The sequence below is a fragment of the Mastomys coucha genome, unplaced genomic scaffold (genome assembly GCF_008632895.1).
Source record: "Mastomys coucha isolate ucsf_1 unplaced genomic scaffold, UCSF_Mcou_1 pScaffold4, whole genome shotgun sequence".
NCBI lineage: Eukaryota > Metazoa > Chordata > Mammalia > Rodentia > Muridae > Mastomys > Mastomys coucha.
The window spans coordinates 1,670,378-1,693,641 of NW_022196910.1; the positions used below are offsets into that span (position 1 = coordinate 1,670,378).

At 52.6% G+C, this 23,264-nt stretch overlaps 2 protein-coding genes across 5 annotated transcripts in view; one reads left to right on the forward strand and one right to left on the reverse strand.

Annotated features, from left to right (window-relative positions):
• The window catches only part of Atp8b3 (ATPase phospholipid transporting 8B3), a 21,444-nt gene extending 9,941 nt beyond the window's left edge, over positions 1-11,503 (forward strand). For 3 of the 4 annotated variants that reach the window (XM_031349896.1, XM_031349895.1, XM_031349897.1), the window contains 18 exons: positions 83-171; positions 745-935; positions 1,030-1,238; positions 1,466-1,497; positions 1,592-1,748; positions 1,993-2,181; positions 2,270-2,382; positions 3,677-3,841; positions 3,929-4,040; positions 4,713-4,788; positions 4,877-4,976; positions 5,107-5,473; positions 5,558-5,781; positions 6,538-6,621; positions 7,055-7,294; positions 8,994-9,132; positions 9,237-9,364; positions 10,624-11,503. In XM_031349896.1, the coding sequence (XP_031205756.1) occupies positions 83-171; positions 745-935; positions 1,030-1,238; positions 1,466-1,497; positions 1,592-1,748; positions 1,993-2,181; positions 2,270-2,382; positions 3,677-3,841; positions 3,929-4,040; positions 4,713-4,788; positions 4,877-4,976; positions 5,107-5,473; positions 5,558-5,781; positions 6,538-6,621; positions 7,055-7,294; positions 8,994-9,132; positions 9,237-9,364; positions 10,624-11,214 (3,206 nt within the window). In that variant the 3' untranslated portion in view covers positions 11,215-11,503. The remainder of the gene's footprint in view (positions 1-82; positions 172-744; positions 936-1,029; positions 1,239-1,465; positions 1,498-1,591; positions 1,749-1,992; positions 2,182-2,269; positions 2,383-3,676; positions 3,842-3,928; positions 4,041-4,712; positions 4,789-4,876; positions 4,977-5,106; positions 5,474-5,557; positions 5,782-6,537; positions 6,622-7,054; positions 7,295-8,993; positions 9,133-9,236; positions 9,365-10,623) is intronic. The other variant, XM_031349899.1, reaches the window with a different exon arrangement.
• Positions 11,504-14,998: 3,495 nt separating this feature from the next.
• Positions 14,999-23,264, reverse strand: part of Onecut3 (one cut homeobox 3) — a 20,290-nt gene continuing 12,024 nt past the window's right edge. Inside the window, exon 2 of the mRNA XM_031349434.1 lies at positions 14,999-16,243. Coding sequence (XP_031205294.1) covers positions 15,954-16,243 — 290 coding nt within the window. The 3' untranslated portion in view covers positions 14,999-15,953. The remainder of the gene's footprint in view (positions 16,244-23,264) is intronic.

Sequence of the window (23,264 nt, forward strand, 5' to 3'; positions counted from 1 at the left end):
GGTGGGTGGGTGGGTGGATGGATGGATGGATGGGTATTTGAATGATGGGTAGGGATATTACAGATAGAAATTAATCTTACAGGTTTAGACACAAAAATCATGAAGAATTGTGGGAAGATTCATCTGAAGAGGACCAAGCTGGACCTGATGATGAACAAGCTGGTGGTCCTGGTAAGGAGTCAGGAGCACCTGCGTGGTCTCTTAGGCATGAAGTAATGGCTCCAGTCTTCTGCAGATGCCCTGGACCCCCCTGTTTCCTCCTTTTCCTCTATTCTCTTCCTCCTACTTATTTTCATTGCCATATATCCAGACTAACCTTGAACTTCCATGCCCCTGCCTGTGCCTGGGTAGCACAGAGGTGACAGGCCTACACTGGGCTCGTTTGTGTCATGTTTACAATGCCTGATGCAGGAGGATCAGGGCTCAGAGCCCAGCTTGGATTAAAGACAAAGAGCTCCAGCCGGGCAGTGGTGGCACATGCCTTTAATCCCAGCACTTGGGAGGCAGAGGCAGGCAAAGTTCGAGGCCAGCCTGGTCTACAGAGTGAGTTCCAGGACAGCCAGGGCTACACAGAAAAACCCTGTCTCAAAAAACCAAAAAAAAAAGACAAAGAGCTCCATAGCTGGACTGAGACCCTGAGAGACCCTCTTTCCCAGCCTTCCCTTCCTTAACCTGGCACCCCCTGAATGGATCCCCAGGTCTCTGGGGTCTTCCTGCTCCCACCCATCTCCATCCTTCTCACAGATCTTCATATCCCTGGTAATTATGTCCACGTTGTTAACACTGGGCTTCACCTTCATGGTGAAAGAATTCAAAGCCAAGCATCACTACATGTCATCGACACAAAAGCACTCGGAGGCAATGGAGTCCTTCTTCATCTTCTGGGGCTTCCTCATCTTGCTCAGCGTCATGGTGCCCATGGCCATGTTTATCATGTGAGCTCCAGGGCAGGGCTTGGGGGATGCCCCTCCAGACAGGGTGTGGCAGTTGGAGCATTACTGACTTGAGCACGTACTTGGCTGCTTGCAGCGCTGAATTCATCTACCTAGGCAACAGCATTTTCATCAACTGGGACCTCAATATGTACTACGAGCCGCTGGACATGCCGGCCAAGGCCCGCAGCACCAGTCTCAATGACCAACTGGGCCAGGTGCAGTACATCTTCTCAGACAAGACCGGGACACTGACGCAGAACATCATGACCTTCAAGAAGTGCTGCATCAATGGCTGCATCTATGGTGATGCCCTCATCCACATGTCCCCTGTCCCCTGCCCCCCAAGTTCCTAGTGAGGTTGCCCTGGGGGACCAACATCTGGAGTAAGAACCAGACCATGGTACATGTGGTTCTGAGCTTGATAATATTACCATGTCCCCTGGAAACCTGAGCTTGGGGTGGAGACCAGAGGATCCTTAAGTGTGGCCTCCTGGGAAAAGCTGAATCCTAAAGCAGAGTTCTTTCCCCAGATTCAGACGATGAACATGGGACGCTCCGGAAGGTGAGCTCTGTGGATCCTGCCTCGCTGGAGCAGGGTGAGTGTGCTGGATGGGGTGGTGGTAGATTGCCTGACCTTGTGCCCCGTTGTCTCCCAGCGGAACCCGTATGCCTGGAACCCATTCGCTGATGGCAAACTCCAGTTCTATAATAAGGAGCTGGAATCCCTGGTGCAAGGCCAGAGGGACAGAGCAGTACAAGAGTTCTGGCGTCTGCTGGCCATCTGCCACACTGTGATGGTACAGGAGAAAGACAGTGAGTGGCCAGACACACGTTGCTTCTCCTCCTGTCATTTTTGGGATCCACTCACACAGCACAGCCTCTTGGGCTGGGACTCAAGTTACCAGGGCCCAGAGGCTGTTCAGCCCATTTATTTGGTCTCTCGGGGACTATGGCTTCCCATTGCCTCAGAGCTGTGGTTAGTACCGGCCCTGTGATCCTCTGCTAAGGGACGCGATGCTGGGAGGTGGTGCCTCTCCATCCTTTTTCTGTCTTTTAGACCAGCTACTATACCAGGCTGCCTCCCCTGATGAGGAGGCACTGGTCACCGCTGCCCGGAACTTTGGCTACGTGTTTCTGTCTCGGACCCAGGACACCATCACCGTAGTGGAGCTAGGGGAGGAACGGGTCTACCAGGTTCTGGCCATGATGGATTTCAACAGCGTTCGCAAACGGATGTCAGTGTTGGGTGAGCCCTACGCCCTGCCCCTCCCGACGGACCTGTGCTTTGAAGCAGTGAGCATGTGGACAGCACATTTACCCTCCCCCTTTCACAGTCCGAAACCCAGAGGGCTCCATCTGCCTCTATACCAAGGGTGCTGACACCGTCATCTTGGAGCGTCTTCACAGTAAGGGTGCCATGGAGGCCACCACCGAGGAAGTCTTGGCTGTGAGTATCCTGCTGGGGGAGGCTGGTGTGCGCGTATGCGTGTGAGTGTGTACATGCTCAGAGGCAGCCACATACATGTGGGCAGGGTCGTTCATCACACAAAATGTTTTCCCTTGTTCTGCTCCTGACCGTACACCGAAGCTGAGAGGTGCCGTAGCCTGTAGCATCTTTCTGCTGCACACAGGGACACCCTGAGGGTGGGTTGGGCTCTGATCTCTGACACCCCTTCACCTGGTTCCTCCCCAGCTATGGCTAGACTCTGAGAGCCTCTTTGATTTCTCCTCTGTGGATGAAGCGGGGTTTCTTTGTCTCAGTGTTGAGGATGAGGCTCCTCTCCTGCTGGCCTGTAGCCCTTGGCCTCTCCTCCCTGTCCCTGCAATCAGCATTTTTCTGCTTCCCACCTTCTCTGAGCTCAGGTGAGGGCAGCCCCTCCGCGCGCATGCGCCCCTTGATGAAGGCTGTCACTCATTTCTTTCATTCCTTGAGTCTCAGCCATAAGCCCCGCCTTCAGGGGCCTTCTCCCACTTGGAACAGTCTTTGCCTAGTCCACCACCATCTGGCACATCCTTGTCTGTGTGCCCAAGGGCTCTGCTGGGGGTTCTTGGGTGTCTTTCTCTGCTGTGGAGAGAGGGGATCCCGATCCTTCTGAATGCAGACCCAGAGTCCAGGGGCTCAATCAGATTGGTCAGCCTTCCATGGAGTAGGTGGGTAAACTGAAGTCTAGTGAGGAACACAAACCTATCTGAGGTGCCCGTCCCAAAAAGACACTGTGAAACAATCATGCCTGACCTCCCACCATCCCACTCCATAAGCCAGCAGCCATGGCCCAAGGCTCTCAGGGCCATAGCAGGATAGAGGGACATGAGAAGTCAGTGGGACCCTTTTCCCTGGACCCCGGCCTCAAGGATTGAACATGTTCAGATCTACCTGAGGGACAGAGAGGGAGAGCCCTCAGAATTCTGGGTGTCAAAAGTGTCCCCTCCCCATGGCAATATTAGGACAAGTCCTGGAACTGGGGTGGGGGACCTTAGAATTCACCGAGCAGCTGGAGAGCAGACACACACACACACACACACACACACACACACACACACACCTGCCATTCCAGCACTGGAGATCTGAGGCAGGAGAATGAGGAACTCAGGCTAGCTTCAGCTATCAAGTCAAACCACGACCAGAAAGGGTGGTAGCAGAGAGGGTGCTGTCTGAGCAAACGTTCAGAGGCACTGAGGGCACCGTGACTCTGGGGGACCCTGAGGATAGGGTCGGTTATTCATGGTCGCGGCTGCTGCAGGCCTTTGCAGAGCAGACCCTGCGCACCCTGTGCCTGGCCTACAAGGATGTGGCGGAGGATGCCTACAAAGAGTGGGAACCTGAGCACCAGGAGGCCACCCTCCTGCTGCAGAACCGCGCACAGGCCCTGCACCATGTGTATAATAAGATGGAACAGAACCTGCAGGTGGGTGGATGGGGAGGTGTGGGGATGGGCCAGCTGGGCTCCTTTCATCTGGGCCTTGGTTCCTGAACCTGCGCTGGCCTCCCTCAGCTGCTGGGAGCCACAGCCATTGAAGACAAACTGCAAGATGGCGTTCCTGAGACCATCAAATGCCTCAAGAAGGGAAACATTAAAATGTGGGTGCTGACCGGGGACAAGACAGGTGGGTCCCCGGCTCTGCTGCCCCAGAATATGTGCTGCACCTGGGCGCTGTCCCACTGGCCACGAGGCCCTTGGCACTGTCCCCAGGAGTGGGACACGTGCCATGCGCAAACCCGATGAGTTTCGTCGTGACCATCACGCAACTGGGTGGGGACCCCTTCACACCCCTGGAGACACGCCTACCCTAAAGTGACCTCCAGGTCAGCGTTGAAGGGATGTCCTGGGGTTCCTCTCTCGCACCCATGTATAGGCACGCCCACTTTGACAATTTTTGAAGTTTTAATTCTTGGTTACTTTTTGTTTTGCTTTCTTCTTGATTTTTTTGCTTCTTTCAAATAAATTTGACATTTTCATGTTTGCTCAAAGTGTGGTGGGCCTCAGGATCCTGGCCTTCATCCCACCTCCCCGGGTACCATACGCATTCCCAGCACCGTCAGGCTCTCCAGGCCCAACAGCCCAAAGTCCCAGGGCCACCTCTGATTGGCCATCCCCATTAAGACACACCCACTCTGGACCAATCACTACAGCCAGCCAGGAAATGGGTGTTGGGGGGGGGGGGAAGGAGGCCACAAGGGATGGACGGTTCCGTGGTGGGAGGGGTCTTTGGGTGCGAGTGTGGGGCTCCAGGATCTGGCGCTGAGCCGAAGCGCGTGCAACCTGGCTGGATTTGCAGAGACCGCAGTGAACATCGGCTTTGCGTGCCAGCTGCTGTCGGAGAACATGTTAATTCTGGAAGACAAGGACATCAAGTAAGCAGGTGACCTCCCTTGCACCCTCACACGCTTCCCCTGGGTGGGACGATGTCGCCACTTTCCTGTCCATCCTATCTCCTTATAGTCGTTTACTGGAGAACTATTGGGGCGAAAACATACACCAGAGGGCGTTCAAAATGATGACCCACCACAACATGGCCTTGGTTATCAATGGAGAATTCTTGGTGAGTGTCACTGGGGGCGAGGAGCAAGCGGTTGGTGAAACCTGGGATGGAGGACAAGCCAAGAACAGAGATGCAGGCCTAGTGACCCAAGCCCCTTCTCCCCATCCCATCCCCCACACCTGACACCCAGGATCAGCTGCTCCTGTCCTTGCGCAAGGAGCCCCGAGCCCTGGTCCAGAATGCAGTGGTGGATGAGGCCACCCAGGAGCCGGGTGTGTCCGCGTTAGACTTCCTCCAGGCGCGGAGGATCTCCCAGATGTGGAGATACTTTGGGCCCTCCCTGGCAACGTCCCAGGCAGTCGCCTCCAAGATCCGCGAGAGCCCCGAGGTGCGGCGGGAGAGGGCCTTTGTAGACCTGGCCTCCAAATGCCAGGCTGTCATCTGCTGCAGGGTGACGCCCAAGCAGAAGGCCCTTGTGGTGGCGTTGGTGAAGAAATACCAGCAGGTGGTGACGCTGGCCATCGGAGATGGAGCCAACGATGTGAACATGATCAAGAGTGGGTGGCAGGCCTCGGCTGGGTGGAGGGGAGTCAGTCTGGGGTTTGGGTCCCGATGGCTGACAAAATGCTGTGGCCCTGCAGCTGCGGACATTGGTGTAGGGCTGGCGGGCCAGGAGGGCATGCAGGCGGTTCAGAACAGCGACTACGTGCTGGCCCAATTCTGCTACCTGCAGCGGCTGCTCCTTGTGCATGGGCGCTGGTCCTACATGCGAGTCTGCAAGTTCCTGCGTTACTTCTTCTACAAGACAGTGGCCAGCATGATGTCCCAGATATGGTTCTCCATATTCAACGGCTTCTCTGCACAGGTGTGTGGGGTGTGAGGGCCACCTGGTGCAGCCCAGAGGCTGGAGTTCAAGCTGGGTGTGTTGTTACATGCCTGTCATCCCAACACATGGGAAGCTGAGGCAGGAGGAGTGCCACTAGTCAAGGACCACCTGGGCAGATCAGGTATGGTGGCAAAGGTCTTTAATCCCAGCACTCGGGAGGCAGAGGCAGGAGGATCTCTCAGTTTGAGGCCAGCCTGGTCTGCAGAGCCAGTTTCAGGACAGCCAGAGCTACACAGAGAGAAACCTGTGTTGAGAACCAAACAACAAAGTGAGGTTATTAGTTAGGCCTTGTTTCGGGACTGCAAAATGAGTGGCTGGGGCTGTAGCTCAGTTGGTGGAGTGCTGGCCTACTACTGTGCTCAAAACCTCATGCCCAGTATATGTGCCACTGGGGACAGAACCCAGGGCTGCTGCTAGGCAAGGTGAGTGCTCACCAACTGTAGCCCAGGCTAGCCTCCAACTGGAGATCCTCCTGTGTTGGCTTCCCAAAGGTGATCTTAGCTCTGTTAGGTCTGGCACCAGGAGCTGTCCCTGGGTCTCTTCTAGCTCTCTAGCTTCTAGCTCCTTTAGTCTGAGTCAAGCCTGATGGGATTCTAGAACACTCCAGAGGCTCATTCTCTCCATTTGCCTGCAGAGCCTCCAAAGTGTCAAGAGTTCAGTGTCCAACCCCCCACCCCCTGCTGTAGCCTGTCCCAGCAGCAGCCACTAACATGGTGAGGTCTCCCTCTCTTGCAGCCCCTATATGAAGGCTGGTTCCTGGCTCTCTTTAACCTGCTGTATTCCACACTTCCAGTCCTGTACATTGGTCTGTTTGAGCAGGTGAGCGGGTGCAGCATCTTGTGTCCTATCTCTACCCACAGCAGGCCATCTGCTCACTCCAGAGCTCTGTCTCATGGGGGTCTGTAGGAGGGGGTCCTCCTGTGGGAGAGAGTCCTGCAGCCTTCTGTGTAATGTGGAGGGGGGACCGGAAGGAAGGCTCTGTCCTGTTCCTCCTACCCATGATCCTGAACTACCCAGAGTAAGCCTGCCTGAGGGCACTAATACGGGAGAGGACCACAGGGAACATTTTGGATTGTGAGACTGGGAACAAAGGCAGTTTCATCTCACATCTAATTTTTATGTGGGGATAGGGTAGGTTGGGGGAGGGAGCTTGGGTTGTCTTGTTTGAATACATATTACCACATGCTAAGCTCCTGGAGAAGTTCTTAAGCCCCCACACCCACTCCCCTAAAAGCCTTCACCTCCTGTTCAGGATGTGACCGCAGAGAAGAGCCTAGAGATGCCCGAGCTGTACATGGCCGGCCAGAAAGACGAGCTTTTCAACTACTACATTTTCATGCAAGCCATCGCCCACGGCACCATCACATCCCTGATCAACTTCTTTGTAACAATTCTGACTAGCTCTGACATGTCCACGATGGGCAGCTCCAGCGACTGCCAGTCCTTTGGGGTCCTGGTGGCCATATCTAGCCTACTGTCAGTCACCCTGGAGGTAAGTGGGCCACGAACCCCAAGAAACCATGGAGGCCTCTGTCTGGCACTGACTTGTTATTTTAGCCTCATAAAAAAAGATTTGTGCCAGGCAGTGGTGGCACACGCCTTTAATCCCAACACTTGGGAGGTAGAGGCAGGCAGATTTCTGAGTTCAAGGCCAGCCTGATCTACAAAGTGAGCTCCAGAATAGCCAGGGCTGCACAGAGAAACCCTGTCTCGAAAAACCAAAAAAAAAAAAAAAAAAAAAAAAAAAAAAAAAAAAAAAATTCGTTTCCTTTTAACTCATGTGCAGGTGTGCATGTGTGTGGATGTACACACACATATGCATGCAGTACCCACAGAGGCCAGAAGAGGCTGTCAGATTTCCTGGAGCTGCTTAAGGGACAACTGATGTGGGTGCTGAAGACCTGAACCCAAGAGCAGCCAGTGCTCTTTGCTTTGCTTTGCTTTGTTTTGTGTTTTGTTTTGTTAAGACAGAGTCTCTCTGTGAAGCCCTGGCTGTCCTTGGATTAGTTCTGTAGACCAGGCTGTTCTTGAACTTAAAGAGACCTGCCTGCATAATGCCTTCTCACAGCTGGAATTAAAGGTGTCTGTCATCATGCCTGACTCAGAAAAGCCATTAGCATGTATGTGGTATGTGCAGCATAGTGTGCCTGTGCACCATGTACCACGGAAGTCAAAGGATGTTAATTTTGCTTGAGGGAGGGACTTCGTTTGTTGCTGCTGTTGTGTGAAAAGACTTCAAGGAGATGCACCACACACGTTCGCTCACCGCAAGCAGGTTTGGTCACCCATGGCCGACCAAAGTGTGGATAACACTGAGGTCCGGTATGGTGAGCCAGTGAGGTTCACTGGGGTTACTTAGAGGAGTAGAGATGACTCAGAGACAGCTGCATCTCCCAAAGCCCTCCCTGGCATGGGTGACAGCTCCTGAAGCTGGGAACCTGGAGCACACTGCACAGCCTGCCTGCAGGCAGGGTAATGGGCTGGAGAGAGTCCTTCCAGGTGGCTTGGTTGTCGTAAACCTCTTCCTGGCAGCTTGGATGGTGTCAGCGTCTTTGCATCCTGGCTTCCTGAGGGGACTCTCAGCGTCTATTGCTCACTCTGGCATGGAGGGGCCTAGTAAACTGGTCAGTTTCAGGGATTTCCTGAAGCTTCTTCCTGTTCCTTTCCTTCCGACTTAAGGAGCTTCCTGCAGGATGGATGTTGTAGTCTTGGAGGAAATGTTACTGCTGTGTATGGGATCTGGCTACCTGGTTTTGGGCTTTCCAGATTTCTGTCTTTGCCTCCCATTTAGTCAAAAGTGGCCAGTTGCTGTCACACACACACAGCAACCAGCTTTGTGAGGGCGCTGGGGATTTGAACTCAGGTTCTCAGACTTACACAGCAAATACTTTATCCCCTGTGCCATCTCCCCAGGACTCCACTTTGTTTTTCTGAGACTGATTCTCCCACTGAGGTTACAACTAATTAGGCTGTACCGCCCAGCAAGCCCCAAGGATCTTTCTTTGTTCCACACACCCCTGCTCCAAACGCTGGGTGTAGGCATGCACGGCCATACTCTCAGCTTCTATGTGGGTGTTGGAGATTGGAACTGATGTCCTTGCCCTAGACGATCTCCCCAGAGCCCCAACACCGCCGGGGCCCTGCATCCTGCCTCCTGTTTCCCAGTGCTGACCTCCTGGCTCCCTGTTCAGGTTATGCTTATCGTGAAGTACTGGACGCTCCTGTTTGTGGGCGCTGTCGTGCTCAGCCTCAGCTCCTATGTGGTCATGACAAGCCTCACTCAGAGTCTATGGTTGTACAGGATCTCACCAAAGACCTTCCCATTTCTGTGTGAGCTCCCATTGGCACCATCTGGGGGAAGGGAGTAGTGTCCTGAGGCTGAGGGGAGGGGCAGGAGGCCCGTACTCAGGCCCCACGATCTGCTTCACCCCCAGTTGCTGACTACAATGTGCTCCGAGAGCCTTCCAGCCTGCTGTTGATTGTACTCAATGTGACCCTGAACGTTCTGCCCATGCTGGCTTTGCGCATGATCCATAGAACTGTCTTTAAACGGCGCCCCAAGGTAAGAGAGAGCTGGGGAATGCTTCCCCCTCCCCACCCCTCAGCTGTCAGACTCTGTGTCCTGGGAACAGTGCAGACAGATCCCTCCCATCCTCCTGGGGGTGGGGGGGGCAAATCCCTGAGCACTGTGTCTGTCTTAGGGAACTCCTCAGGTTTCTGCCTGTGCCATTCAGAGCTCAGGAAGGCAAGAAGACAGCTCTTGGAATGGTTTAGGTAAAACGGGAAGTTGGAAGCACTTTTAAGTCCCACTGTTCTCTGTGGAGTGGCACATGTGGCCTGTCCATGTGCTGGACTTTACTCAGTCTCCAGAAAGAACATGGCTCTGACGTTAGGCCACAGGGTGGAGGGACCTGAGACATACTGGTCAGTGAGAGAGTCACACACGAAGGCCACACAGTGTGGGACTCTATGACAGGAAGTGTCCAGAACAGGGAACTGCAGAGGTGGGAGGTGGAGTCTTGGATGACAAAGGCTGTGGAGGAGATGGATGGCCTCTCACAGGGATGAGCCTGCCTTTGGGGTGATGGAATGTTCTGGAAGCAGCAGTTGCACAGCTTTCTGAATGTGCTCAGCTCCAGAAACCATCTTTATAGTGGCTGAGATGGTACTTTTGAAAAAAAGTATGTATGTTCTGTCTGGCCGGGTGCCCACAGAAGCCAGGGGAGAGCATTGGTACTCCTGGAACTGGAGTTCAAGACAGTTGTGAACTGCCATGTGGGTGTTGGGAATCGAACCTGGCTTCTCTGGAAGAGCAGTCAACATTCTTCTTAACCGCTGAGACATCTCTCCAGCCCCATATGGTAAAATTTAATGATCCCATTTGAAATTTTTTGCTAATTTTGGCTTTTTGAGACAAAATACAGGGCGAAGCCTCAGACTACCTGCCAAGAAGGAGTCTTTTCAAATTTACATTTCTTTATGTAGTATAAGCGTGGGCTGGGTAGCCTCAGTGAGTAGCCCCTGCTGTGGGGTGTGTGGAGGTCAGAGAGCAGCTTTTAGGAGTCAGCTTGCTCTGCCCACTATGTGGGTCACCAAGATTCAACACAGGGCACTAGGCTTGGCTGCACCTGTCTCCACCCACCGAGCCCTCTTGTAGGCCTCTAGTGAACCCTTGTGAAGAACTCTGATTGTTGGTCCAGAACCGTTTCCAGGTCAGACCCCAGTTGGCTGGACCAGGGTTGGGAAACTCCGAGGGGCACCCGCTGGGGTGCAGGTGATCCTAAAGCTCTGCTGTCCCCTGTTGTCTCCCGCATGCTGCAGGAGGAAGAGGAGGTCCCAAGTGAAGAAGTAATCGTGGAGCCGGCCATGAGGCATCTTCGCCGCGGGATCCCGGCGCGCCGCTCCAGCTATGCCTTCTCGCACCGTGAGGGCTATGCAAACCTCATCACCCAGGGCACCATCCTGCGCAGGCAGACGCACACAGATGAATTCTGTGGGGACACAGTCTGCGAGTCTCCGAACCCATCTGAAGAAGACATGCCCTCACAAAACAAAGATTCAATATTTAATCCACGGAAGATCTCCATCCTAGCTAAGAAGAGACGTCAGTACTTAGGAAAGGGGTCCCAGGAAGAGGTCCACCCCAATGCTAGTAGCTCCCAGGCCGTGGAGAAACAGGCCACCATACCCACTACCACAAGCGCCATGTCAGGGCAGCTCCCGCTGTCCTCATCTGAGGATCAGGCTTTCTACAGTGCAGCTTCACAATACACCCTGGCAAGCCAGCCAGAACGTATGGATGTCAGGTCATCCTTATCCCGGAAGAGCCCTCCTCGTTGGAGGGATTCAGCCTCCTCTAGGACGAGCCAGCTGGAAGTCCCCAGAAAGAAACACAACCACACCTCCAGTTGACCAGAAGCCCATCCCTAGGGGATTCCCAGTCATCCAGGACAATGCAACAGTCACCTGGGAGTGAGCGGAGCCCTAGCGAGGAGCAAGGCACCGTCTCCCATGGAGTGCGTATCAGTGCCCTTTCAAGTCAGATCTCCACGCAGCTCAAGTGAACAGCTGCCCCTGCTCTAGAGCAGCAGGCATAGCCAGTCAGCAAACAGCATCCACAGACAAGAGGGGGCCACATCCTTGCCTTTTTCTAATAAAACAGGGTCCCTCTGGCCCCAGGGCTTCTTTGGGCTCACTCCTTCTCCAACTCTTCTTTTATCAGAATCCAGGAAACATTCTTTCCCAAGGATAAAAAACAAAAAACAAAACCAAACAAAACCCAACAACAACAACAACAAAATCAAAACACTGACCCCTACTGGTCAAGCCATTTAATTGCAGGAAGATATTTTGTTGCTTTTTTTACTCCTTGTCTTCTGTTTTTGAAAAAGAGAAGGAAGAGATCAGGCTCTGCCTAAGCTATAGTTTCACCCCATACCAACCTTGGTTTAAACTGCACCCTAGTGTCATCCTGCCCCTTCCTCCTCCAGGCTGCCTCCCTCCACTGAAGCAGTGAATAGAGCCATCTCAGAAGCAGGACCTGATGTGGTCCAACTCAGTCAGCTTGACTGACAGGCTCTGACCTGACCCTGAGAAAGGTAGAGTGGGGGGCGCTCTGTAGTCGACGGGGTGAGGAGGGAAAGGCAGGCTCCTCTTCCTCCCCCCCCCCCCCCCCCCCGTGCTTTGCTGCCATCTGGTTGGCAGAGTCCAGTTTTCCAGACTCCTCTTCCTCCTCCCCCGGTGCTTTGCTGCGATCTGGTTGACAGAGTCCTGTTTTTCACAGATCTACCAATCCACAGTTGCCTACACACATATATAAATATGTAACTGAATGGCTAGGCAATTTTTGGAAGGAAACTATGAAGACAGAGAAAAGACTGCACAGCCGCGGTTAACAGTGGTGGCGGCTTATCTCACTCTCTTTTTACCTCTAGCTTTTCAAGCCTGTCCTCCAAGGGCTAGGGTAAGAAGGGCTGCCCTTCAGTCTTCCTATAGGGTCTGGAACCTTCAAATGATCCCACACACAGCCCTGTTTTCTGTTTTTCACTGAAAATACTCAGGAGGCCTTCAATTCTGCCATTCCCACAGATCTAACCCACCAATGCCCACCCTTTGGCCTGGTGCGCAACCGAGAGAAGCTTTGGTTGAACCACTTTGAGAGAATAAGGCAAAACATCTAGGCTTACATGTCCCAGAACCCTGGGGTGCAGTCCCGCAGTTGGGGACATCTAACCTCCACCCCAGTCCTGCCGTATGGGGCCTGCTGTTTGAAGCTAACTCTTGGCTGCATCCTTGAGACCTGGCTGGGGAGAGAAGGGGCAAGAAGTGCAAGGCAGCCCAGGCTGGCCCATGCCCACCTTCTTTCTCCACTTCAGGGGGTACGGAGGAGCCCTGTTCTCCAGGGTCCCCAGGTGTCTGCAAAAACTGGATACCCCATGGCCAGGGAAGCTAAGGATGTTCCAGAAGAGATGAGTGGGCCTTGGGAAGGCTCTTGGTATCTGGGGAAGTTGGGGGGCACTCATGAATTTTCCTGGTTGTCTGTTTTGAAGATGCTTGGGGAAATTATGCTAACGTGAAACCCACATGGTTGGGGGGTAGGGACGGAGTCCACGATAATGGATGGTCACCCACATTCAACCCAGACCCAGCAACAGAGGCAGTGGCCCTCAGCCAGGCTGAGAGGAGGAAAGCATCAGTGTTAGGTCTGGCTTGCTCCAGGATCCTCTTTCTAACCCAGGACCTTGTCACCTGCTTGGACACAGTTCCTTAGTCAGGGTAGGGACAGAAACCGAGCCACAGGACAGGCCAACCTGCTCCTGAATGAAGCACAGCCATGGGCGTGGCCCCGTGCCCAGCCCCTGCAGTTATGACCTCAGAGTATTCGGGCCATGTGTCAATCAAGCACCATCACCTCTTTGGATTTCACTTTTCTTTTGTTGTTTCTTAAATTACATTTGAACACAGAACACATAGAATCATAAATACTCTTAGAAGACACGACTCCATAGAACAAGAAAACAACAAGCCAGGGGAAGCTACAGCCATTGCACACGCACATGTGCGCGCACACGCCTTCCTGTCTTTCCTAAGAGACTCTTGTACATAGGAAATCTGTGAAGGCCATCAGTCCCCCCACTCACCCTCCCAGAGACCACTGGCTTTGCTGCCCTGACACTTGATGCATCTCCCATGGAACCGGTCAGAGATAAACATGCCATTATTTGCAAAATTATAATTTAACGGTATAAAGCTTCAAGTCACATAATCCCAAAACTAGCTAAGATTTTTTTGTTTTGTTTTTGTTTTTTGGTTTTTTTTTTTTTAGCACATAAACTATACATTAAATATTTTGAGGTATTTCAGAGAGAATTGTCAAAGGCTAGAAGGAATTGTGCTGGACTGCGGGTTCCCTGTGTAGGAAAGATCTTTGGTAGGTACGGACCAGAAGGGCAGATGGAGGGATGGAAGTCCATCTGGGCTTAAAGAGGGTGCTGACCTGTGTATGTGTGTGTGTGTGGGTGTGTGTGTGGGTGTCTTGTTTTAAAATTTTTTAGTTTTTTAGCTGGGTAGTGGTGGCGCATGCCTTTTTAGTCCCAGCACTCAGGAGGCAGAGGCAGGAGAATCTCTGAGTTCAGGGCCAGCCTGGTCTACAGAGTGAGTTCCAGGACAACCAGGACTACACAGAGAAACCCTGTCTTGAAAAACAAAACAAAAACAAAAAACAAAACAAATATTTTTAATCATATATGAGTGTGTGCATGTGAGTGTGGGTGCCTGGGAGGGCCAGGAGAGAGCGCTGGTGTTATGGGTGCTTGTGAGTCTCCATGTGGGTGCTGGGAACTCAAACTGGGTCCATAACAAGACCAGCCTGTGTTCTTAACCACTGAGCCATCTCGCCAGCTGTGCGTGTATGTGTGTATATGTGTGTATGTGTGTGTGTGTGTGTGTGTATGTATACATGTGAGCTTGCATGTACCTGCCAGCATGGGTGTGTAGGTGTTGCTGTGTATGGGGAGACCTGTCACTTGATGAGTAGGAACAGGGGACTCTCTTCACTCTGAGCATTCTGCCTCACACCCGAAGGTTCTAGAAGCATCCATCCTAGCTGCTCCTGTGGGAGAGCAGCAAATCATTGAGGACGGAGGACACTCTACACACATCTTTGGTTCAATAAAAAGGCACTCGCCGACCTCGCTGTCCTCCTGTCCCTCTCTCTCTCTCTCTCTCTCTCTCTCTCTCTCTCTCTCTCTCTCTCTCTCGGGTGGGGGACAGCCATGGGGTGAAAGTGGGGACACCCTGGCTTCCAGCACAAACCCTTAGGGGTGGGGGAATCTTTGGTATCAGACGTGATCTTTCGATTCACAGCGTGGGCTCAATGAGGTAGCCTTTACAGGATGGGGGAGGTTCCTTTTTCTTTTTCTCACTAGAAAGTTCTCTTGCATTCTCTAGGGAAACTGGGGCAGGGGGAGGTTGGTGGCTCATGGGAGTAGGGTTCAGTGGAGAGGGATTCCCAGGATCTTGAACCCCAGAGGGGAAAGGGAAGAGACAGCCTCCTGGGACATGGCTGCCAGGCCAGTCTTGAAATGTCACCCAGACAGAGCTGAGCAGAGGGGTGGCCCTGGTGCTTCTGACCTTTCCCCATTGTACATTTTCTTTTCTTTTCTTTTCTTTTTCTTTTTTTTTTTTTGGCAAAACAATGGAGCAAGCAGTTTTCAGCTTCATCCTCTCTCTTCAGAGAGAGGTGTCACCCCTGAATGTCCTCTGAGGTGCACTCAGGCATGCACCCCGATCAACTGAAAAAAAAAAAAAACAAACTGGGTGATGAATTCCAGAGGTCTCCAGAACTTTGCATCCAAGAGACACCAATGGCGCCTCCATGGCGGGCCCCAGATCAGGGGAATCTGATGTCCCTCCCCTGACATCTGGGGTGTCATCTTTGTTTGCTCTGTGGCGACCTTGTTCCCTGTGTAGCATTCTTCACATAGCAAGGTGCTTATGGTGAACTCAGCCAGGGGTGCTGGGATGGCAGCATCCACGGGAGCAGTCCTCATCTCGCATCTACCACCGTTTCCTTGGAGACAGGGGGCTCCCCACAGCTTCCCTCCCCGGCATTAAGGCAGGGGATTGTTGGCACAGGCTACCCAGGCCGCTGGGGTCAGGTTGGCGGCTGGGGTCTCTACTGTGAGGGGCCACCCTGCGGGGTGGGGCCAGAGCTTGGAGGGCAGGATTGGGCATGGGGTGCTGTAAGGATCCAGCTTGTTGTCGGGTTTTGGCCACTTGGGATGGGTCTCAGTTCTTGGGGAGGGGACAAGGGGACAGAGACCTGGCCTGGAGGAGAAAGTTGGGGAAGACAAGCAGATGCCTGCCCCCCACCCCCGCCTTTTGAGGAGGTCTGAGATCTGGAAAGAAGGGTTCTCTATTAAAATCATTTTTAAATACCCGGGTTTTGTTTGTAAGATGTGCTTGATTCTTGACCCACTCTACCCTTGGGGTCCCTTTGGAGTCCAAAATTGAGCAGGAGGGGGGTCGGGGGGTCCCTGTCCCCTGGAGGTGGGAGTAGGGCTTGCTTTGGCTGGGTCAGGGACGGCCCCTTGCTCCCCGGGGTTAGCGTGTGCGGTCCCGGGGCTGGGGTAAGTGTGGGGGCGGAAGGCTCAGGCCTTGGAAAAGGTGGCGGTGGCTGTCCCCGTGCCAGGGGTGGCACCGGGCTCCTCAGCCCAGCGGTTCATGCAGCGGCGACGCGCGTTCATGAAGAAGTTGCTGACAGTGTTGAGCTCCAGGCCCAGCTGCTGCGAGATGGTGGCTTGCATCTCCTTGGAAGGCCGCTTGTTCTCCTTAAAGATGGCAATCAGCGTGCGGCGCTGCAGGTCTGTGAACACAAGGCGTTGCTTCTTCGGCTGCAGAGCCCTCTCCTTCTGCTGATCCTGCTCTTTACGCTTGCAGGCTGGGAAGGGGACAGAGGGGAGAGAGGACACCACGGGGGTGAGGAGGGACAGAGCACCGACCAGGGAGGAGGAAACGTGGTCAAGGGGATGGAGCAGGGACAAAGGGATGTGGGGGAGGAAGAGGACAGGAGACACAAGGATGAAGAGATGGGATACCCAGGGGATAAAGCATTGGGGAAGGAAGGGGAGGGGAGGAGGCCAGGTGGAGTCTGGGGACATGGAGTGGAAAGGTCAGCCAGGGAGCAGAGGCTGGGAATCAGTGCAAATGGGAGAGGCAGGCAGAGACAGCCAGAAATGGAGGACAGGACAAGCTAGAGAGGAGTGGGAAAGACATGGAGTCACGCAGTGTGGGGACAGAGACAAAGCCAGGGGCACCTGGCTAACAAGTTAGAGCCATCACCTGCTGCAGCAGAGACTCCAGAAGTGAGCAGTCCCCAGCCTCCTAACTCTAATCCTCCGAGTCCAGCTGCTTCAGCGGGCTCCTGACAACAGCCCCAACACAGGCCCCTGCCCCAGAACCTTAGATGTAGGTATTGTGTGCATATCATACCTGATGTGATGGGGACAAGATGGGAACTCAGATGGGACTGATCTGATGAAGATGTGGCTGACTGTAGGCCCTGGGTTATATCTCAAGCAGTAAAGAGTACTGACGGCCTATTGGCCTGCTCTGGAACTCCTGTGGGACCTGTCCACCTCAGTTTCAGCCTTTGTCTCTGTTGCAAGCCCACCCCCAGTCTACAATCTCCTAGGGAGCAGTTGGGGTTGTGGCTAGAGGGTAGAGGGTCTACAGATTGGAGTTAGAATGTTTGTCATCTGGTCTAGATGCAACTCAAAACTCAAAAAAAAAATATTAAATACATAGGTGTGATGGTTAAAGATAATTGTCAGCCTAACAATTAGAATCACCCAGGAGACCACTGTCTGTTTGTCTGCAAGGGAATTCCTTGATTATTTTTATTAAGGTGGGAAAAACGTGCCCACTGTGGGTGGCACCATTCCCTAGGCTGGAATCCTCTCAACTGTGGGTGGCACCATTCCCTAGACTGCGATCCTGTGGGTAGCACTGTTTTCTAGGCTGGGATCCTGCCCACTATGGGAGAGAGCATTCTAGGCTAGTATCCAATGGAGTGAGTGCCCTAGCATGCATGCTTTCACTGTCTCTTCTGACTTTGGGCATAGTATGAGCATCTCCTCCAGCTGTAAAAACATTCACGTCCCTAAAGCAATGGGCCCAGAACTATTAGCCAAGCACACCCTTGCTCCCTCGAGTCGGCTTTTATTGAATATTTTATCACAGTGATAGGGAAGGCAGGAAGAACCAGGACTAAAGAACACGAGTTTCATGTGAATGAATAGAAATGGGCAGACATAGCTGTGCGACATTTCAGAACCCCAAGAATAGACATAAATTCCCTAAAGCTTTCAAAAATGAAAGGCAGATGCCATGTGAAAAATCCAGAATCAGGGTGGCTTTCAGGTCCTTAGAAACCAGGAAGCAAAAATTCCAAAGACAGACGGCTGGAGGCGGCTCAGTGCTTAAGAGCATTTGCTGCCCATGCAGGGGACCAACATCCAGGTCCCAGAAACCACACCGGGCAGCTGACTTGTAACTGTAGCTCACAGAACTCTCCACCCTCTTCTAGCCTTTGCGGGAACTGGTATGTACAGAGACACACTCATACATGTAATCAAAAATAAAATAGCCAGGTGGGGGTGGTACATGCCTCTCGTCCCAGCACTTGAGAGACAGAGTCAGGGGATTCTAAGTTTCTGGTCTACAGAGCAAGTTCCAGGACAGCCAGGGCTACACAAAGAAACCCTGTCTCAAATAAACAAACAAACAAAGCCAAAATTAATTAATTAACAAAGAAACAAGGAGCCAGGCAGTGGGGGCGCATGCCTTTAGTCCCAGCACTTGGGAGGCAAAGGCAGGCAGATTTCTGAGTTTGAGGCCAGCCTGGTCTACAGAGTGAGTTCCAGGACAGCCAAGGCTACACAGAGAAACCCTGTCTAGGAAAACCAAAAAAAAAAAAAAAGAAAGAAAGAAAGACAAGGATCGGTTAGAGAGATGGCTCAGTGGTTAGGAGGTTAAGAGTGCTGACTGCTCTTCCAGAGGTCCTGAGTTCAATTCCCAGCAACCACATGGTGACTCACAACCATCTGTAATGGGATCTGATGCCCTCTTCTGGTGTGTTTAAAGACAGCTACAGTGTAATATAAATAAAATGAATGAATGAATGAAACAAGGAAGATGTATATTCCACCAGAATTGCCAGCTATCTTGATATAAAGCACAAAGCCAGGATGAAGGTACAGTGAGAGTGGTGTATAGTAGTCACATCTTTCATTCTAGCACAGAGGCTGGGGGATCTCTGTGAGTTCAAGCACAGCCTGCTATACATAGCAAGTTCCAGGCCAACTAGGGCTGCACAGGGATCCTGTTTAAACAAACAAACAAACAAACAAACACAAACACACAGAGAGTCAAGGACTGCAAGAGTCAATATTTCATCTCTCTGTGTCTCTTAGAAACCCCCTGCAGGGTCTGTTCTGCTCATGGGCTGAGTGAAGGATGCCAGAGCAGAAAAGAACCCAAAAGGTGCTCTGCAGAAGGAGAGGGTTCCCTCTGGGACTGCTGAGGCCCCAGACTGGAACGGAAGGCTCCAGGGGAAGTACCAAGAGCATGCCGCCTCATGGATGCCTCCATGGCTTACACAAGTCTTAATGAGTTGGTTTTCCCTCCTGCTTGGCAGTATCTCAGGAAATTGCTCGAGTGGCTTAAGGATCTGCAGAGTTGCACAAAAGAAGATATGGCATCCTTATAGTCTACGTGGCTGTGTCATGGACTCCACAGGCATGGCCAAACCGTGAGCATGGCCAAATCATGCTGCTTCAAGCAAAAGGTTGATCTCTCAGCAGATGGACAAGCTGGCTGGGGCTTGGGTGGAGTTTGGAGATGAAAGAAAACACAAAGGCTGGGAGAAGTCTCTGTCAGTAAAGTCCTCAGATAAGCAGGAGGGCCTGAGTTTGAATCCTCCAAACCCATGAGAAAAGTCTGCTGTTGAGGTGAGCTTGTGAAATCCTAGTGCTGAGGACTGGGAGACAGGCAGATCCTGAGAACTCTTGGGCAACCCTGCCTGGCCCTAATCAGTGAGATGAGGTCTACTGAGAGACTCTATTCAAACAAACAAATAAGCAAAAAGGTGGATCTGGGGTTAGAGGGATGCTCGGCAGTTGCGGCACTGTCTGTGCTGGCAGAGGACCCAGGTTTGGTTCCCAGCATTCTCCTGGGGCCTCACTGTCATCTGTAAGTCGAGCTTCAGAGTATCCCATGCCCTCTCTGACCTTTGAGGTTACCATGTGGTATACAGACAAGCATGCAGGCAAAACACTCAAACACATAAAGTAAAACTAAACAAATCTTCAAACAAATAGGGTGAAAGGAATTGAGGACCTCTGACCTCACACATGTCCCTGTGAACACACAGACTGAGAGCTGAGGCAAGGGCGGCAGTGGGACCCGTTTCGGTTGCTGGAATAAAATACCGAGATGAAAAGAACTGGAGGGCCGGGCAGTGGTGGCGCACGCCTTTAATCCCAGCACTTGGGAAGCAGAGGCAGGCAGATTTCTGAGTTCGAGGCCAGCCTGGTCTACAGAGTGAGTTCCAGGACAGCCAGGGCTACACAGAGAAACCCTGTCTCGAAAAAAAAGAAAAGAAAAGAACTGGAGGGAAGGGGTTCATAATTACCCGGCTCCCACAGTTGCTTGAGCTCAGCGACTTTCCCTCACTCTTTTTCTTTTTGTTTTGTTTGTAGTTGAGAGTAGGTCAGTGTCTTGCACGTGTACATGCAATACTTGCTCAGGCCAGAAGGGGGAGGCAGATTCCCCCAGGAGCTGCAGTCACAGGTTGCTGTGAACTGCCTGGTGTGGTCACTGGGAACTGTGGTTGCCTTTAACCACTGAGCTGTCTCCAAAGCCCCTTCTCATGCCTTCTCCACTCACACAGTTCAGGACACAAATCCAGGGACAATGTACCAAGCTTCTTCCCACCTAGGGTAACACAACAGAGACAACTCCTTGGCCTGTTATGGTGGTACATGACTTTAATCCCAGCATTCAGGAGGCAGAAGCATGTGGATCTCTGTAAGTTGACCAGCCCGGTCTACAGATTGAATTCCAGAATAGCCAGGGCCGCATAATAGAGAGACCCTGAGTCAAACAATAGCAAAGCACAAAGGTGATCCCTCACAGACAGGCCCACAGCTACGGTCCCTCACTGAGACGCCCTTCCTTGGTGGTCCTTGGTTACTTCAAGTGGACAATGAAAATTGACTGTTGCCCAGCAAAGCTGCCTGGCAAGACCCTGGCTTTCATCCTGAGCCCTACCAATATGCACATAGATTTGGTAAAGGCTAACAGGTAGACGGTGCACCATGCTATCTTCAGAGTACAATGCCAGGATGAGCTGGTGGCTGGAAACTGACAGAAACAAAGGGAGATGCTCTTCCCTGAGGGTTTTCAGGATGTGGCACCAGATGCTCATCCTGGGATGAGGACCCAACTAGAAGAAGAAATCACCCACCCATCCATCTACCCATCCACCCATCCACCCACCCACACATCCATCCAACCATCCATCCATCCATCCACCCATCCATCCACCTATCCATCCATCTACCCATCCATCCATCCATCCATCCATCCATCCATCCATCCACCCATCCATCCACCTACCCACCCATCCTTCCATCCATCCATCCATCCATCCACCCATCCATCCACCCATCCATTCATCCATCCACACACCCATCCATTCATCCACCCATCCATCCACCCACCCATCCTTCCATCCACCCATCCACCCACCCACCCACTAACCCACCCATCCATCTATCCACCCATCTATCCATCCACCCATCCATCCATCCATCCACCCATCCATCCATCCACCCACCCATCCATTCATCCATCCACCCACCCATTCATCCATCCACCCACCCATCCACCCATCCATCCACCCACCCATCCACCCATCCATCCATCCACCCATCCATCCATCCATCCACCTATCCATCCATCCATCCATCCATCCACCCACCCATCCACCCATCCATCCATCCACCCATCCATCCATCCATCCACCTATCCATCCGCCCATCCATCCACCCACCCATCCATCCATCCATCTACCTACGGTACCACCTAGCAGTCTACTCCTAGACTGTTAGAAAGGGGCAGAAATACAGATTTTCAGAACACACAAGATTTTTACGTCAAGAGCTTTCTGTGGATCTGTTATTCTGTCCCTAGGATAAAATATTCCTTTTATTCACACAGAGACAGTAAATCATTGGTCTATAGAGGGCCAACCAGAGACAAACAGCTGACAGGCCAGACCTAGGTGGATCCTCTTGGAGTCTCTAAAGGGGAACCCCACACGAGGGTAGGGGAGAGGCCAGCCACAGAATAAGTTTGGAAGAAACAAAAAGTCCCTTTTTGTGGACGGCTCATGAAACCACTGCCAGCTCCCTGTCTGCAGTCTAGTGACACAGGGCCCTAGCTCCAGGCTGAATTGCTGTCTGCACCTGTGGCCTCCCCGACCCCCACTTCCCACTTGAAGATGAGGCTACAGGGACCCTTAGCAGCTATCATAGCCTCTAAGTCGACTCAAGTCAAGGTCTTGGCTATTTCAGTGCGGAGGAAACTGAGCCTGGGGCTGGGTACCAGGGAGCACCAGGCCAGCCAGACTCTTCTCCAGGGCCCGAACTGACTAATGGTATGGGTCGATCTCCATCTGGAAGCCAGTCTCAGTCTAGACCAGAGTTCATCTCTCTCACCTCCAGTGATCGTCTCCACCATTTCTTTCAAACTCCCTCCTCCCAAGCACTGCCACGTGCCATCTGCCCTATTGTTTTCACCTCTATCTCCTCCATCTCCTCCTCCTCCTATCTCCTCCTCCTCTAGCTCCTGCTCCTCTTCTATCTCCTCCTCCTCTATCTCCTGCTCCTCTTCTATCTCCTGCTCCATCTCCTCCTCCTCTTCTATCTCCTCCTCTTCTATCTCCTCCTGCTCCTCTTCTATCTCCTGCTCCATCTCCTTCTCTATCTCTTCCTCCTCTTCTATCTCCTCCTCATCTATCTCCTCCTCTTCTATCTCCTCCTCCATCTTCTCCTCCTCTTCTATCTCCTCCTCCATCTCCTCCTCCTCTTCTATCTCCTCCTCCCCTCCTCCATCTCCTCCTCCTCTTCTATCTCCTCCTTCTCTTCTATCTCTTGTTCCTCTTCTATCTTCTCTTCCATGTCCTCCTCTTCCTCCTCCATCTCCATCTCCCCTCCTCCTCTATCGCCTTCATTCCCCTCCATCTCCTCCTTCATGTCTTCCTCCTGTCTCCTCCTCCACCTTCCACTGTGCTCTCTTCATCCTGCCCGCCCTTTCCCTGTTGCCACCCCGACTGCCAACTGCCCTCTGCCCACCATGTCCATCCCCACTCTCACTTCTGCCACCATTTTGTCTTACTCTCTTGTTTTCTTTTCTCCCATCTGCACCATTAACTGTGGTGTCCTCAAATCACTATCAAACACAGCATGATCTCCACCCTGGAGTCCACCTTCTCTAGCCTGGGCACCCAGGGCCACCTCCAGGGCCCCATCAGCCTCTCTGTGCAGACAGAGCTGCCTCACACAGCTCTTGGCAGCTGCGGGGCTGGGACCATGGTCATCTTGTTCTAGGAGCTGGGGTGAGTCTATGGGCCTCTCCTGTCACCAGGAAAACCAAGACACACAGTGTTCAGTGCACACCAGCTACTCAAGTGCCCCATTCTGTGTCCCATACAAGCCTCCTTTGTCACCCCTCTGTCCTGATCTGTGGCTACCCTGGCTTTTCTGGAAACCAGGGTCTCCTGTGGCTCTGGCTACTCTGGAGTTCACTGTGTAGACCAGGCTAGCTGCTGCTCCCATGTGTTGGAATTAAAGGTGAACACCATCACTTCTTGACAACTTTTTTTTGGGGGGGGGGGG